Source organism: Mytilus edulis, chromosome 14 (assembly GCF_963676685.1).
Source record: "Mytilus edulis chromosome 14, xbMytEdul2.2, whole genome shotgun sequence".
Taxonomy (NCBI): Eukaryota; Metazoa; Mollusca; class Bivalvia; order Mytilida; family Mytilidae; genus Mytilus; species Mytilus edulis.
In genome coordinates this window covers 32071077-32090405 of record NC_092357.1, presented here as the reverse complement: position 1 = coordinate 32090405, position 19329 = coordinate 32071077, and the positions used below count along the sequence as shown (strand labels likewise).

General features: G+C 33.8%; 1 protein-coding gene across 4 annotated transcripts in view; it reads right to left on the bottom strand.

Annotated features, from left to right (window-relative positions):
- The window catches only part of LOC139503921 (protein AF-9-like), a 55636-nt gene that overhangs the window by 26010 nt on the left and 10297 nt on the right, over positions 1–19329 (bottom strand). For all 4 annotated transcript variants that reach the window (XM_071293937.1, XM_071293936.1, XM_071293938.1 and 1 more), the window contains 2 exons: positions 18442–18621; positions 17886–17963 (listed from right to left, as the gene is read on the bottom strand). In XM_071293937.1, the coding sequence (XP_071150038.1) occupies positions 17886–17963; positions 18442–18621 (258 nt within the window). The remainder of the gene's footprint in view (positions 1–17885; positions 17964–18441; positions 18622–19329) is intronic.

Genomic DNA, 19329 nt, shown 5'->3' with positions numbered 1-19329 from the left:
CATACACAGTTAGATTTGGCATATCAAAGAACCCCAAGGATTCAATTTTTGATGAAATCAAACAAAGTTTAATTTTGGACCCTTTGGACCTTAATGTAGACCAATTTGAAAACTGGACCAAAAAAACTTCAATAATCAAGAATCTAAGTACATTTTTAGATTCAACATATCAAAGAACCCAACCAATTCATTTTTTGTCAAAATCAAACTAAGTTTAATTTTGGACCCTTTGGACCTTAATGTAGACCAATTTGAAAACGGGACCAAAAGTTGAGAATCTACATATACAGTTAGATTCGGCATATCAAAGAACCCCAATTATTCAATTTTGATGAAATCAAACAAAGTTTAATTTTGGACCCTTTGGGCCCCTTTTTCCTAAACTGTTGGGACCAAAACTCCCAAAATCAATACCAACCTTCCTATTATGGTCATAAGCCTTGTGTTTAAATTTCATAGATTTGTATTTACTTATACTAACATTATAGTGCGAAAACCAAGAAAAATGCTTATTTGGGTCCCTTTTTGGCCCCTAATTCCTAATCTGTTGGGTCCTAAACTCCCAAAATAAATACCAACCTTCCTTTTGTGGTCATAAACATTGTGTTAAAATTTCATAGATTTCCATTTACTTAACCTAAGGTTATTGTGCAAAAACCAAGAAAAATGCTTATTTGGGCCCTTTATTGGCCCCTTATTCCTAAACTATTGAAACCAAAACTCCCAAAATCAATCCCAATCTTTCTTTTGTGGTCATAAACCTTGTGTCAAAATTTCATAGATTTCTATTAACTTAAACTAAAGTTATGGTGCGAAAACCAAGAAAATGCTTATTTGGGCCCTTTTTGGCCCCTTATTCCTAAAATGTTGGGACCAAAACTCCCAAAATCAATACCAACCTTCCTTTTATGGTCATAAACCTTGGGTTAAAATTTCATAGATTTCTATTCACTTTTACTAAAGTTAGAGTGCGAAAACTAAAAGTATTCGGACGCCGGACGACGACGACGACGACGACGACGACGCAGACGCCAACGTGATAGCAATATACGACGAACATTTTTTCAAAATTTGCGGTCGTATAAAAACTGTTTTCTATCAAGTTATATGTTTCTTTTAGTCAAATGGACTTGTTCTTGTCAAAATCTCCGTAACGATTCATGAACTTTCACTCAAAAATATGTTTTACCTAAACCGAATACTGTTCAACTTAATTTTATTAGCTCTATACAGATAATGTCATCTTCCTTCACACCATAATGTATGTATTATACTCAACTATGAAGTTTTGGAGTCAAAATAGTTTCATTTCGAAAATTTCTATCCTCCGTAACGACATTTAAAACCTCCATAACGGACAATTCCAATTCTTACCAACAGCAAACATATAAATGAATGTAAATATTGGAATTAAATGACAAACAAGACAACAGAATTAAACATTTTCCTTAGTAAATCGTTATCTAAAAATGGAGTAAAGTCCTGTTAGAGAAAAAAAACTTTTTTTCCTTAAATTTCTATCTTCCGTAACGTAAATCAATGATGTCGTCTATGATTGACATCACCTTTTGATTTTTATTAGTGATATATGATGATCTGATTTAATTGGTATCTATAAAAATGTACAAGAATTTCAATTGTTATGATCGTGTTTACATGCATCATTAGATTTTTTTTATTTGCATAACCTCCGTTACATTGATGAGTCCTAAATAATCTTGAAAATGTTTGCCATAAACCGCTGTTAAAGTTATGATTGTCGTCGTAATTACACAAGTTGTGTTGTAGACTATTTTAAATCTAAGAAAATGGCTGATATAACGTTTATTAAACGTTATAATGTTGCTCACATAATTGGGAAAAAACAAGTTAACCTACCTTTCTCGAAACAACATTTTTTTTCTCAAAATCTGTATTTTGTTTGTCTGTTTTCTTTATAATAAATGATGTCTGCTACTAAAATGACTTTCGGCAGTGTCGGCAGCCGCTGATACTGATAAAAAAGTCTGACAACTTAACTGTAAATAACTGCGTCACGGAGGTTATTTAAACGGAGGTTAGTTTTATTTACATTATACATGGAAATATGTAACAATATTGTTGAGTTGCTTTCTCAAAACTGATTATTGAGAAGCTTTATGGGTGCTTTCAATGAAATAATCATCATTTTGATTTGTTCTTGGTTAGTGCGTTCCAAAATACGCGTTACGTAGGTTGGATTCTTATATGCGACAATCGAAAAAAAGAGAAAGAGAAGATTTTTTTTAATTTTTCGTCCCATTGCAATAAAAGTTAAAGGCAGGATTTTAAAATTTGATGTATCAACTTTGCTTAAAGTCACATTGGGCATGATTTCCAATCATATAAATATGTTTTGACTGTACCTAAAGATACGTTACGGTAGGTTATACGTTTATCGGCGACATTGGTTTAATGGGTAAATCAAAGTGTATATTATAACTTTTGATTCTAAAATATTTTTGTGGATAAAAATCAATATAGTGTCAAGTAAAAAAAGCAAATCTAATCATGATTTAGATGAAATAAAGTATTTTAATTCACACCGATATTTGGAGTTTTTCTTGGCGACATTCGGAATTCGTGTGATTTCCGTATATTGAATAGAAAATCACACAAATATATTTACGATATACATCACAAAAGAATATAATTTTATTTTAGTATACATATTAATCACTTAGAACACAAAAAAGATTATCTGTGACATATGTTAAGCTTGCATTTTGTGGTTATTTGCCGGCGACACTGAAATTTTGTAATTGTACCCATTTTTTGGGAATGAGTGAAAAACATTATTACAAGTTTTACATTTGAACTAAATAGATATCAGTTAAGACCAAATAATTGAAATATGTTCTTTTGTGATTCACAAATATTTCAATTAAAATATAAAAAACGTTTTATTTTTAGCAATTTAGAATTATTTTTTGATACTAGTATCCAAGGAAAAACATAGATAAAATGGTATAAATGTCAATGAAACAGCGATATGAACAAATTCAAAGACAAAACGAAGTAAGTTGAAGTTGCAAACAAATATTCATTCTTTACTGTCTTTTTTAGTAAAATAAATATGGTTTGTGGTTTCATTCTTAAAGACGGTATACAATAATAACACATGCATGTAAAGATTTTAATCACACACTTGAAAAAAGACTTAATAAAACAAAAAGCATATAAGACCGTACTTGAAACAATATCATAAATACCAGCTAGATAATTTAGCCGGATTTTCTTAAACGTATACTATACTACGGCTCTTGCACATACATGGAGAACACATACCAACTTTAAAATATTGAATTATGGGAAATTACTTAATAAAATAAAAAACCTATAAGGCCGTACTTATTAGACGGGCATAAATTTGCGCATGGCGAAACAAATTGGAAAAAAAATTAAAACATAACACAGATTTGAGACCTTATCTTTTTTTATAACGGACATAGATTTACGAATGACGTCGCGATTGAAAATCGGACACAGATTTGAGGCCGAATCATTTTTTACGGACATAGATTAGCGATTGACGTCACGATCGGGCATAGATTTGAAAAACGGACACAGATTTGAGGTCGTACACAGATCTGAGGTTTACAAATGACAAGTAACTAATAACCTTACTTTATGTCTTTACAATGTTAACTTATTCTAATTTATCATGTTTATAATATTCTAGATTCTTTTATTTTTATTTTGCAGAATTTGCCATCAACTAATTCAACTTTAAGGATAGAGATTCCAATGGGACACTGAACTAAAAGATACACACATGTAACTGGACTACCTATAGACGACAGAGAACAAATATTGTTTTATGACATCACAGAAAATGCCATATATGGAAAGATTTTCAAATTCCATCTGATGGTCAATTCTCCATCAAGTTTCCATGCATATTACATGTAATGGAAAATATTCCATCAGTTAAAATGTTCCATCAATTATCCATCAGATGGCAAAAATACCATCAATTATCCATCAGATGGAAATTATGCCATCAGTTTTCCACCATCATGATTACATATTCCATCAAAAAATTTCCATCAACCATTTTCCATCATTGATGGAAAGTTGATGGAAAGCTGTTCCAATACTCCATCCAGATGATGGCATTTGTTCCATCACAAAATTCCATCATGTTTTGATGGAAAATCTAGGGAAGGTTTAACGTGATACCAATATATGACCAAACATTTTTCAATTTTTGCGGTCGTATAAAAAGGGCCCAGGAGGTAGAATTAGCTCTGACATTATGGGCATTAGCATGCATCATATTCAGAAGTTTTTCATTAGAAAAACTGTAAGCTAATTGAATAGTTTTACAGATCCAAGTTGAAATTGTTTTAGCAGACAAATCTTGTTTTCCTTTGTTGATAGGAATAAATAACCTGGAATTTGAGGAGGCCCGAAGACTCCATGTTCTCTGGAGATATAAAAGTAGGACTCAGGTAGAACAGAGTACTTTTGAACTTGAATCATCATGGAAAGGCTGGAATCACTATTGGTTCTGAATCTCTGCCCGGAATTTGATTTTTGGCTAAAAAAGCTGTATCCGTTAAAAAAGTAACAGATGATTATCCCTATTAAACATGTTAAAACGAAGGCAGTGATCAGCAGTGGAAAATGCATGAATTTCACTTGTTTTTCTACGAGAGGCTAAGGCCAGAAGAAAACAACACGTATATGATAAACACTTGATTTCAACCTTTTTGGCAGGTTCAAAAGGATGGGTTTTTAAAACTGATAAAACTACACTCAAATTCCAAGACGGGATTAAAACTCTCTGTGTAGTGCGTTCAAAAGTGAAATTCTTAAGTAAAAGAGAAATGAATTCATTTTTACCAAAGTCTGGATCTCCAGACAGTTGAATCGTCCAAAAAATAGCTGATCTATATCCTGTAATAGTACAGGGAGATAATCCTTTCTCATCAAAAAATGGATCAGAAAGTCTGCTAGTTGCTATACAGAAATTTGGAAAGGATCAAGTTCCTTCTCACTACATAAACAACTGAAGATTGTCCACTTGGCATCATAGACGATGTTAGGAATCTCTGACTGCTCATTCAGAAAAACCTCTCTCCTTGAAGCTATCCCTGAGAGAAGCCTCGCAAACAGATGTAGCTTCTCTGGATTGGGATGAATAATTTGCCCTTGAACTGGGACAAAGGTTGTGTTGTACTGGTAGAACCATAGGACGAGCACAAGACAAATGAAGAAGATCTGGAAACCAGGCTTGTTTGGCCCAAGCTGGAGCAATTAGAATGATCAACCCTTGCTCTGTTGAGATTTTCTGAAGAACTTCCGACAGAAATCTGAAAAGAGGGAAGGCGTCAGCAAACATTCCATCCCAAGGAACACTCATCCAGTCTACTGCGTTGGCTTTCGGATCTGGTACAGGAGACATGAACACTTGAACTTTGTAATTGAGGCTTGTTGCAAATAGGTCTACATGAGGAGACCCCCACTGAAGTGTTATTACCTGAAATACCGACTGGAGAAGTTCCAGCTTTGTATTGACTGGAGTAAGTGACCTGGAAATAGCATCTTCTAACACATTGAGTTTCCCTTGGACATGATGAACTACAATCTGTAGATGAAGGTGATTGCAAAGAACAACCAGATGCTCCGCAGGGCGTAGCTTTATACGACCGCAGAGGTTGAACCCTGAACGGTAGGGGCAAGTATGGACACAACATTCAAGCTGGATTCAGCTCTAAATTTGGATTGTGATTAAATAGTTGACACAGCATAGGTTTCTGACACAGAATGAATGTGTTCTAATGAACTTAAAATTTTTGTTTTCTCTTAGAGCAATTCACTATGCTGTTGAATATTAATCCTCTCAAAACAAGAATGTGTCCTCAGTACACGAATGCCCCACTCGCACTATCATTTTCCATGTTCAGTGGACCGTGAAATTGGGGTAAAAACTCTAATTTGGCATTAAAATTAGAAAGATCATATCATAGGGGACATGTGTACTAAGTTTGAAGTCGATTGGACTTAAACTTCATCAAAAACTACCTTGACCAAAAACTTTAACCTGAAGAGGGACAGACGGACGGACGAACGGACGGACGAACGGACAGACGGACGGACGGACGTACAGACCAGAAAATATAATGCCCCTCTACTATCGTAGGTGGGGCATAAAAATGTTTGAAGAAATTTTCTTTTTTATTTATGAAATTTCAAATGAGAAAAATTGAACCCAATTTTTTTAATCACATCCCCCTTTCCCTTATTCCAAAACTAATCTCAATTAAAATTTCTAATGGAGTTTGCAACAATAACTACTCATTTAAATACATCATAAAATATTAAGATGTAAAAAAAACTGCTTGTTATCACTGAATGTTATTTATTATAATTTATCAGTTGGTAGTAAAAAGTGAATATACATTGTATATTGTATATAACAAAGATTTAAGTTGATTCTGGACAAAGAAAGATAACTCCAATTAAAAAAAAATCTTGCTATTGCACAATATTTTGCAGTTAGATATTTCTTGCTTACTATTCTGGACAAAGAAAGATAACTCTAATTAAAAAAAAATTTGCTATTTCACATTATTGTGCAATTAGATATTTCTTGCCATTGCGCAATACTGTGCAATTGAAAAGACTTGCTATTGCACAACACTTAATATAATAATTTTAGATCCTGATTTGGACCAACTTGAAAACTGGGCCCATAATAAAAAATCTAAGTACATTTTTGGATTCAGCATATCAAAGAACACCAAGATTTCAATTTTTGTTGAAATCAGACTAAGTTTAATTTTGGACCCTTTGGACTTTAGTGTAGACCAATTTGAAAACAGGACCAAAAATGAAGAATCTACATACACAGTTAGATTTGGTATATCAAAGAACCCCATTTATTCAATTTTTGATGAAATCAAACAAAGTTTTATTTTGGACCCCGATTTGGACCAACTTGAAAACTGGGCCAATAATCAAGAATCTAAGTACATTTTTAGATTCAGCATATCAAAGAACCTAACTGATTCATTTTTTGTCAAAATCAAACTAAGTTTAATTTTGGACCCTTTGGACCTTAATGTAGACCAATTTGAAAACGGGACCAAAAGTTAAGAATCTACATACACAGTCATGACAGTTAGATTCGGCATATCAAAGAACCCTAATTATTCAATTTTGATGAAATCAAACAAAGTTTAATTTTGGACCCTTTGGGCCCCTTATTCTGTTGGGACCAAAACTCCCAAAATCAATACCAACCTTCCTTTTATGGTCATAAACCTTGTGTTTAAATTTCATAGATTTCTATTTACTTATACTAACGTTATGGTGCGAAAACCAAGAAAAATGCTTATTTGGGTCCCTTTTTGGCCCCTAATTCCTAAACTGTTGGGACCTAAACTCCCAAAATCAATACCAACCTTCCTTTTGTAGTCATTAACATTGTGTTTAAATTTCATTGATTTCTATTTACATAAACTAAAGTTATTGTGCGAAAACCAAGAATAATGCTTATTTGGGCCCTTTTTTGGCCCCTAATTCCTAAACTGTTAAAAAACCTAAACTCCCAAAATCAATCCCAACCGTTCTTTTGTGGTCATAAACCTTGTGTCAAAATTTCATAGATTTCTATTAACTTAAACTAAAGTTATAGTGCGAAAACCAAGAAAATACTTATTTGGGCCCTTTTTGGCCCCTAATTCCTAAAATGTTGGGACCAAAACTCCCAAAATCAATACCAACCTTCCTTTTGTGGTCATAAACCTTGTGTTAAAATTTCATAGATTTCCATTCACTTTTACAAAAGTTAGAGTGCGAAAACTAAAAGTATTCGGACGCCGGACGACGCCGACGCCGACGTGATAGCAATATACGACGAAAAATTTTTCAAATTCGTACAGTTCGTAACATTGACTTTCCCATTGGTTTTGCAAATAAGCCACCACTGTGGTGTTGTCCGATGTTAGAACCAGAGATTTTTCTTCAGTAGGGACTGAAAATGAGACAGTGCAAGAAAAACTGCCTTCATTTCTAGTATGTTGATGTGTTCCTTCAAACGAACTGGAGTTCAAACTTCCGAAACTGAAAGACCTTCCTGACCGAGGTTGGAGGCATCTGTGAACAAAGTCTGATTTTGAACTGGAGAGGACAGATGTTGGCCTCTCAAACCATTTGTTTGAAAAGACCAACAAACCAAATGAGGATACAGTTCCGGATTAAAGATTGGAACTGGAAATTCTCAATCCTGTGTAGCTGGAAGCCAATGACGTAAATAAAACTGAAGAGGTCGAATGTGGCGACAACCAAGTGGAACAAGCATTCTGAGAGTATTGCATGGCAATAGATAGTCTCCTACTGGTTAAACATTAATTGTACTGGAACAAAATGCTAACTTGATCTATAACGTGTCATGGTGTTAACTATATAACAAATATCAATAGATATGGGAAGATGTGGTGTGAGTGCCAATGAGACAACTCTCCATACAAATAACAATTTAAAAAGTAAACCATTATAGGTTAAAGTACGGCCTTCAACACGGAGCCCTGGCTCACACCGAACAACAAGCTATAAAGGGCCCCAAAATTACTAGTGTAAAACCATTCAAACGGGAAAACCAACGGTCTAATCTATATAAACAAAACGAGAAACGAGAAACACGTATATATTACATAAACAAACGACAACTACTGTACATCAGATTCCTGACTTAGGACAGGTGCAAACATTTGCAGCGGGATTAAACGTTTTAATGGATCCAAACCTTCTCCCTTTTTCTGAAACAATAGCATAACATCACAACAAAGAAAAACATACGATAAAATATCAATTGGCAGACTTAACTCAATCAAAAAACGTATGATTAAGCAATGAACGAATAAATTTGATCTGCGATATCTGAATACAAATGCACAGTTTATTAAATATTAGAGACAAACATTCATGACCAAAAAGCTAACAAACAAATTCAAACACAGGACATGACTGAGAAATATTTAACCAGTCAATGTTCACTTTAGGAAAAAAACGTTTTTTTTATAATCTTGAAGTTTATACAAATGTTGTAAGAATAAGTGAAAAATTGAAGATATTACAAATAATCAAAGCTGGTGTACAGACAAATAAAAAATAACAAAAAAGCATTATAAACAGTATCAACAGGTCGAATTAACAAGAAAATACGATTTGAGAGTACTCGCAGTTACTGACAGCTAGTTAAAAGCCAAAACCAATTAATAATAAAAAATCATGCATCAGAGACTAAAATCGACTAAAACACATCACAGGGATTTAGTATTTTAACGTCATTAATAGTCAAAGAAGACATGACTTGTGCAATGCCAAAAATAAATGTATCGACAGGTAGTAGTATAGTGAAGAGCGACTTCTATAGAAATAAAAGTTAACGTGTCTGTGTCTCTATACATCTCGCCTCAAAAGATAATGAAATTTAGTTATGTTTTAATTTGCTAATGACAATATCAATATTAGTGCCAATGTGAACTATATTCAGAGATCTTATTACAATATTGGTACGATAACCCTTACTTATAAGTTTGTTTAAAGGTTCGATGAGTTTACAAGGATCACATAGTGATTTCCTCGCTTTAAGTACAATATTACCATAAAATTTAGGATGTGAAATACCATTTTTAATAAGCTTTCTACAGGTATAGCCAAATTTACTAATAAAATCTTTGTATCTATGAAAGAATTTAGTAAAAGTTTTAAGTAATTTATGGTATCGAAATCCCTGACACAACAATTTACCAGTGATGCATTGATTACGTTCGTTAAAATCTATGACATCAGAACACACACGGGCAAACCGAACGAGTTGCGATATATAAACACCGTATGATGGAGCCAAAGGCACATCGCCGTGAAATTGAAATGTCTAAATCTAGAAAAGGACAACTGCTGCTGTTTATGTTAGATTTAGTTAAAGTAAGTTCGTTTGGGTAAATTTCTGAAGTATATTTAGAGAACTCTGGATTATTCAACGAAAAAATATCATCCAGATAACGGTAGGTATTTTTGAATGTATCAACCAAATGTAACAATGATGGGTCTTTACTGAGTTTGGTCATAAACTGAGATTCATAGCAATATAGAAATAAATCTGCTATTAAAGGGGCACAGTTGGTGCCCATAGGAATACCTACTACCTGACGATACTTTATCGCCGAAACGTACATAAATGTTATCAAGCAGAAAGTTTAAAGCTTCAATCATATCCTCACATTTCCAGTAAGTGTATCTAGCATACTTTCCTTTTTCGTTACAGAAAAAGGCCTTAAACGAGTTACAGCAAATAAAATTACAATGAGATTTTTCGAAAGACCATTTTATCAAATAAAAAAAATTTTCTTTATAAGATTGTGTGGAAGTGTAGTGTACAGAGTAGAAAAATCATAACTGTCAACAGAATTGTAAGGACCATTGAAAGCATGTATTTTATCTAAAACCTCTAAAGAATTTTTAACACTCCAAAAATAATTAATACCATTATTTTCATAAGCTTTATTACAAAAGTTAATAACCAGTTCTTTGATAGTAGTAAGGGAGGTGGTTAGAAACACTGATAGATTAGTAGTAGAACACTTACTGGAAGCGGAGATGAAACGGAATTTAAATGGTTTTTTGTGTAATTTCGGTAACCAGTACATGGTAGGGACTTTCAAATGTTCGGAAGATGCTTTAAGCTGGGCAGTGGCAGTGGTATGCTTGTTAACGATTTGACTCTCTGTGGTGCGCACTGACCTGAATGTAGAGGAATTGATAATTTCGTTTTGAAGAACTTTCGTGAATATGCATCACACCACCACTACATTATTTGCTGCCTTGTCTGCCGGTACGAACACAAACCGCTCTGCGAGTACCCTGAGTTTTTTTTTATTCTAGAAATGGGTATATCAAGTCAATATCTTCAAGCATGACGAAAAAAGTGCAGAAGACTGTTGATTAAAGTGAATTTTCTAGGTGACACAGACCAAGGACCATAACTCTGCAAAAAATCATCAAACCGAAACAAAATTCAAACTTGGTCTGTAACTTCCCATGATAAAACTATATACCAAATATCAAATCCATATCTTCAAGCATGAAGAAAAAAAAGTGTGGAAAACTGATTTGCCGGACTGACAGAAGGACAGACAGACGGAGTGTAAACCTAAACTTGCCTTTGACTTCGCCGGTAGGGGACTAATAACATCTGCTAGCGAATTCAAGAAACCTAGCAGTTGTGATAACTGGCGAGCAGTAACTGTTTTTTGAGATAGAAACAGATGAATTTTTGAACACAGATTGTGAAACTTTTCCTGTGGAGGTCGAACTATGCCCTGATGAGTAAGGTAATGTTCGCCTAGGATAATAAAGTTTTGTGACAGAATCAGTTCTGACTTTTTGCAAGAGATGAGAAACCCCAGAGAGAGAAGGAATCTGGTGACTACATCAGTGTTGAGATAGAGTTTCTCGGGCGAAAGTTCCTTGGTCAGCGAGTCGTCCAGGTAACAACGAATCTGAAAGCCTGTGAATGAAGGTGAGCTATGGCTACCTGCATGAGTTTGCTAGAGGCTGGGGGGCAGGTGACAGACCAAAGGGGAGAGCTCTGAATTGATTAACCCTTTTGTTCCAAACAAACCGAGGGAATTTGCGGTATGAATGGCAAATTGGAACATGAAAATAAGAGTTCGTCAGATCCAGGGATGTTGTTCATATACCTGGAAGAATAGAAGCTCTGATTGAACGATTGGTCTCCAGTTTGAAATGGGAAATAATCATGGAAAAATTAAGGATAGACAAATCCATGACTGGTCTGATTCCTCCCGTTTTCTTCGAAACAAGAAAAAGACGATAATAGAAACCTGGAGCTATTGAAGACACAGGTACAGGTACATCCTCCACTGCCCTCTTTGCCAAAAGAGTCTCTTCTTCGGTTACCAGAAGAAGAAACTTCTGTGGATCTAGAGTATTGGACAATGGGATAGGAACAGAAGGAATAGGGGGTTGTTCTCTGAATTGAAGAGTCAATCCCCAGCAAATTGCTGACAGAACCCAACAATTAGGTAACGCTTGTCCATTTTTTTTTATAAAGAAAATGAGTTAATGCTTATATGCTTTTTTTTTGTGCTTCTTTGTCAAATATTTGTTTGTTTTTGTTGTGATTAAGATTGTGACACGGTGTTGTACCCCATTTTGACATTTTTACCTATTATGTCTGTTTGTTTTATTCGAGCATCGTGATATAATGGAATTTGATGCGACTGTCATACAAATGAGAGGTTTAACGCTAAGAAAACGCCTATACCAAGTCAGGAATATGACAGTTGTTGTCTATTCATTTCATGTGTTTGTGCTTTTGATTTTGCCATTTGATTAGGGACTTTCCGTTTTGAATTTTCCTCGGAGTTCAGTATTTTTGTGAATACACTTTTTTTTCTAAAGGGGACTTAAAGACAAATTCCTCTATTGTTTATGCGCATATACAAGCGCAACAGTACTATGCCGTCAGTGGTTTATGACGTCGCGGTTTCCGCGAACTGGAAACGTTTATTAGAGTTATTCCTCTTTGAGCCGATGGAGAGATCGTTTTGATAGGTTAATTTGCCGAGAAAAAAATGAAAATTGTTTTTAAATAATAGACATGTTCAGAATTGGATAAAATATGAGAATGGAAAGAGAGTCAACTATACAGCAATCTAACAACAAAAAATACACAAAAATGACCATAAAGAAAGGAAAGATAATCTGGATACTCGACAACAAGATGAGCCAATCAAATTATAATATAATACTTTTTTCCTTAATTTTGTACATGTATAGACTTTTGTAGGTTCTTAATTACATCGATATTTTACAAATCATTAAGAAAGTACGAAAATCATCAATCTTCTTAGGTCCGAGAACACACTTATTTCGTAGTGCATTTCTTTTAGAACATAAATGAAAATAAAAAAAAATCCCACCTGCGCTTTCTCAAAGAAACTTTTACAGTGTGTTGTACTACTTTTGGGACAAATTATATATTAAAATTATAGAAAACTTCATCGCCTCTAACTCAAAATATGCCGGACAATTTTATGTTTAGGGCGTCTTGAAATCTTTTGACAGCTTCCGAAGTACTAATTTTCAACCTTTTTCAGCTGGACCAAATCACTACTTTCCTTTAAAATTCTGGACCCAAATATTTTTACAGTGTAATTTCACCCCCCTACTTGCAATTTGAGGCATTAAACATGGAGAAATAAAATAAGGTGCGCATTTTTTGTTTAAAAAAACATAATCGTGTCTGTGTTTAAAAGATGTCGGAATGAAGAATTACAGAGGAATGTATATGGGAAAAAAATAATTGAAAGGAGATTTGAGAAAAGGTTTTATTCATACTCACGGTATGACAGCTGTATGAACATACTTAGACTGAGTTTCTAGCAACATTACGGAATATTTCGATATTCATAGATGCCTAAGGATGAGCGATCAAAACAGAAATGGTGTTAATTAGACCCCGTTAACACTTGCACGGAATTGAAATAAAATCGATCTCTGAAGAGCATCTCGAGTTTTCGATCTTTTTAAAAGAACTTGTGCGTTTACATTTAGTATACATTGCATATCTAAAATAATCAGCCTAACCATTTCGTTGACAAAAAATCGTAAAAAATTGAATAAGGAAATATTTGGTTCATTAGATAATTATATGCTTCTGCATTTATTAATATTATATTTGATTAACATGTCATAAGTAATTAAAATAAAAAAATTGTCAGAAAAAAATTACTAATAACGCTCATTTCGTTTGAAGATGAGTAATCTTCAGAAGGAAAAAAAATACTGAATGAATACCATTGAAAAGATATTGTTTTAAAAAGGTGCACCGAATATCACACGTATAGTAAGAGAATATGGAACGAATAAGTAACAGGGCATCAGTCGAGCACTGAAACGAGTATTTACGCCTTAGAATAGGATTATTTTATCTCTTAGAACCAATATATAGCATCAGAGAGAAGAACAAAAAAGGTGCGACCTATAACAAGCATATTGTAAGCGAATAAGTAGCAGGTCATCGGTCTAACGCTAAAACTGGAACATACGCGCTAATAGGTATATTTCACTTTTAAGAACCTATAGCTAACACCAGAGACAAGAAAACAATTGAAAAGATTTGTTTCGTAATAGGTGCAATGTGTTTCAACGTATAAGGAACGAATAAGTAACGGTATCAGTCGAGCGCTGTAACGGGTCCTGTCTCAACTCAGGAGTATGTAATTTAAAGTGGTTGTTGTTTGCAAAAGAGTCACACATTTGTTTTTCATTATTTATTTTTTTATTATTATTTTCTAGTTTGAATTGTGTTACATTTGTCCTTTCGGGACCTTTTATAGTTGTGTATGCGGTATGGGATTTGCTCATTGTTGTAGGCAGTACGGTGACCCATAGTTAATAATTTCCAGTGTCAATTGGTCATTTGTGGAGCATTGTGTTATTTGCAATCATACCACATTTTCTTTTTTTATTAATATATTTTCAGAAGAATGATGCAAAAAACATCGAATATATTAATTTAAACACTGAAAACATTTTTAAACTGACCATGCGCAGATTTATTTTCCTTTCTACATAAAACACTTGGAATTTTATATCGATTGATTGATTGAAAAGTCGATCGCGATGTATCTAAAGCGTTTTCACTTGAAGAAAAATCGGTTCATAAAAATATCGTTCTTTTAAAACTACGTCTGGGGATGGAATGTTTACGTCCGATTGAAGATCGATCTTTCTCATTTTGCAATACTAAAGATGATTAGATCGGCGATCTCAGAAATGATCGATCTTTATTGTTATTGGAAACGGAGTGTTAGATTTCTAATGATTTTAAGTAATTATCATCAAAATAAAAAGGAACAACATTCTAAAACGAAATTAAAATTCATGATACCGGAAGCAAAATTCTGTCTTGTCTTTCAGATGTACTTTGATTAGACAATGATATTATATAAAATGTCTTCACTATTTTAAAAAGAATTTCTGTTCAACACGTAAGCACTATGAATAACCTGAAATGAAATGTTCACAGAAGCATTCATGTGTACTTTTGTACAACGCATTGTTTTCCAATCACCGCATTTATATTACGGGTATGTGATACTGACTGAAAACTAAGTACTATCATGTGTAGATTACTGTGAATTTATTGTAGTTTAAAACAAACAAACAACAAAACAGCAAATAACGAGAACTGGGTTGTCTCTAATTTGTGAGAATATAGCCTAAAACGGCCGAACGTCTTTCGACGTTGTTTTTGTCGAGCCTGCAACTTTTGTTGCAGAAAGCTCGACATAGGGATAGTGATCCGGCGGCGGCGGCGGTGTTAGCTCACTTCTTAAAAGCTATATATTTTAGAAGGTGAAAGACCTGGATGCTTCATATTTTGTATATAGATGCTGCATGTTACGAAGTTTCCGTCAGTTACATGTCCAATGTCCTTGACCTCATTTTCATGGTTCAGTGACCACTTGAAAAAAAAGTTCAGAATTTTTGTAACGTTGAATTCTCTCTTATTAAAATGTATTATAAGTAATAGGATAACTATTTTTGGTATGTGCGTACCTTGCAAGGTCCTCATGCTCGTCAGACAGTTTTCACTTGACCTCGACCTCATTTCATGGATCAGTTGTATGGAAGCATTGTTAGCTGTACATCTCTGCCTGGCATGGTTTATCTGACCTTGACCTCATTTTCATGGTTCATTGGTCTTTGTTTAACTATCTTGTTTAATGTTAAGTTTATGTGACAGTTGTAATAACGCTTTATACTTAGGACTATCAACATAATATCAATGATTAGTAAAGAAGGCGAGACATTTCAGTGTGTGCACTCTTGTTAGAATTGGCGCAATGTGTTCCCGCCAATTCAAATTGTTAACCCCTTTTTTGAAATATCTCTTTTTCCATTACGGTGACCCCATCTTTTTATTTCCTTATTTTGTTTACATATTAACAACGCATATTCTATTGAAGACTCATGGAGAAATTATTGGTCAATTTTTTTTAAACTTATTTTTTTTATAGGTATTTCACAATAAAAAAGGCGGGAAAACTATTATAGCGACTTATCATTATTATTTTCCATTCAGTAAAGGGTGATATTATTAAAATAGTTTGTATTAACAACTAGGTTAACAAAACAGACAAGTTTTTATTGGATACGGACATTAAAAAAATATTACACTGCTATTGACTAGAAGTCCCAATTTCCAAATTCCTTGAAAAAGATGGCGTTTTAAATCGAAAACGAGGTCGGTGACCCCATTTTTTTATTTGCTTATTTTAAAGCTTTTACCTAGCCTAAAGTAAAAATAAAATATAAAGAAGATATAATTGGTAGATCTGAATAGAAGGATTTGTCTTAATTAAAGTCTCCCTAAAATTATCTGAAATCTTTGCGTTATCCAAAGTTTCAGCTCTTTTGGATAATGTGCAATTGGCAATAGAACCCATAATCAACACAGAGAGGCACCCAAAGCCTTGTCCACCTGTAAGAGAAAAGGCTGTTGGAAGAGAAGAATCTTTAAGAACTAAAGCAACTGCAGTTAATAAGTGTTCAGCATGCAGTGCCTAAAACATGCGAGACATTCCTGAGAAGTTTCTCTTGTTGGACCATACAGACTGAAAGAGACGCAGTCCATCGGTCGGTAAAGAACCAATATAAGATAAAACCTTGTCACATTTAGGTACCAATTTACCAAAGGTAGAATTAAAGATGTCATAATCATTAGAACAAAACTGCTCAGTAAATGAGGCAAGACCAAACCCACTCACTGGGGAAAAATGGGACTCATAAGCAACAATTCCATCATTGATGATCTGCAGAGAACTGGACAAATGGTTGGATTGTGAAAAACAAGTATTTGACTTAGCGTTGTCTGTAGACAGCCCACACGAAGCCCCAAAAGTAGAGGTAAGTGACCCTTGGGTCTGGGAGGAGACTGCAATGGTAACTTGTTGACGTCTCTCATAATAAGATCTTCAGCCTCAGGATCTTTACAGGAATTGGTAGAAGAACGACCAATTACAGAAGAAGAGATAGACACAGGCACAGAAGGTTATTAAACATTCTGGGAGTCCTGAACTGGATTATCACATTCCTCATTAGAAGTAAAACCTTTTTCCTGACTGCTGGTCTCAATGCACCAGAGTTGTCGTTCTTACAGCCAACAATAACGTCTGGTGGCAATTGTTGAGATGTATGTTATATTCATGAGCCTCGCATATGATTTTTAGATTTTTTTCAAACTCAAACTCATTTAATTTGAAAACTAGTTCATGGACACCTCTTTTTTAAAACGTCATTTGGTTTGATTACATTAGAAGATTAAGTGTGCTTATTTTCACTATTTTCATGAGAACGTCAATAGTGCAATTTTTTAAATTTGATAAATATACAGCAAAAAATGTTTTTTTCTATGTTCGTGAACATTTGATAAATATGAGTTATTTGAAAAAACAAATTGTACAAATTTAAATGGAGGCTTATATAAAACAGAATTTACAAATAATTTAACAAAAACAGTTTGTGTTCATTTTTTAAAACAAAAAAGTTATGTATTTCTGTTTAAAGGAAAAATACGTCCACAATTCTGAATTTTGAGGAAATATATAAAATTTCAACCTCATTTTACTCAAACAGTAGCACATGAAGGTATATGTTTTTTTACATATTTGATTTTATCCGGCAAAAAATAGCCTGTATGCAAATTTTCAGCAAAGTTTTAATATGGGATCGAAATTGTATTGTATGCCCTTAAATTTCACATTGAAGTGGTCACCTTGTTCGACAAGGTCTAAATCAACCTTATTTTAGACTGTTCTTACCTCCTCTCGTGGAAGCTCTCCTACATCACAATGGAATTTACAGGTGATCGGATATCTTGTGCAATCATCTTGGTGATTCTTTAAAAAATAAACGTAAAATCGTGAAAAAAATCTGTTAAAATAGCTTTTTGAGACATCAATTGTATTTATCAATTTGAAATTGTAGATTTATTTTTCTTTTAGAGTTTTATGTTATAAATCAAACTTTTGATCTGAATCTATTTTTAAGGCCTAAATTAAAATATTGTTTGTTTCCCCAATCCCGACCCTGCCAAGCCAGGTGTGGGTAGGTAGGTAGGGAAATAATTTTATTTTTCCAAAAAGCTTGACATTATCAGATGATCCGGCAAGCCTGAAAATCCAAAATGAATAAAATAATATTTCACTTAGTTTTGACAATAAAATTTTATGAGTAGCACCAATTTTGCAGGGTCGGTCGGGATTGGGGAAACAAACAATATTTTATTTTTGGCCTAAGATAGTAAAAATATTTTTTTTTAAGCAAAGAAGAGATCCAATTATCATAATTATTCTTCTGCTATAAAAGTAATTGTACCTGAAGGTCTTTTCTCATGACTGGTGATTGACAATCTGGACATGGTACAAGAGAGTACAGACAATGGTTGGTAATATGATCTGTCATGTCTTTGAATGAGAGAGTTTCTTGACAACCATCGTTTCTGTTTGGACATTCTCTAGGTTCATCATGTTCATGGTCACAGGTTTCTTTATGGTTCTGTAATTAAAATTGCCTTTGAACATTCAAAATTAACCAATATTGTTCTTTGCATAGAAAAAATATAATTTTCATCATTCATGTCAGGTCATTAAAATTTATTATTCTTACAGACAGTGACTTTAAGCATTGCATTAGATTCATGGATTTTTCTAGCATTCCACAGGGTCCGGTTTTTGGACCCATTCCCAACTGCAAAAACCCTACATTTTTTCAAATTTTGGGAGTAAAATTCCCAAATGATCACAAAATTTATTTTCATCTTTATTATTCATGACAGAGATGTTTATTTTATTCAACAGCTAGCTTTATGTCAAAAATCGTCAAAAAGTAATGTGTAAATCCAAGTTAAACATATTGAACATGTTGAATGACAAACATTTGACAAACAATGGCTGCCATAAATATACAGGAAGTGTGGGAAAATACTAAAACCAGATCAAATCCGGAAACGGACAAGTATATAATTCCGGGTTTGTCAATCAAATACAGTTAATAACCAGATGCTCCGCAGGGCGTAGCTTTATACAACCGCAGAGGTTGAACCCTGAACGGTTGGGGCAAGTATGGACACAACATTCAAGCTGGATTCAGCTCTAAATTTGGATTGTGATTAAATAGTTGACACAGCTTAGGTTTCTGACACAGAATGAATGTGTTCTAATGAACTTAAAATTTTTGTTTTCTCTTAGAGCAATTCACTATGCT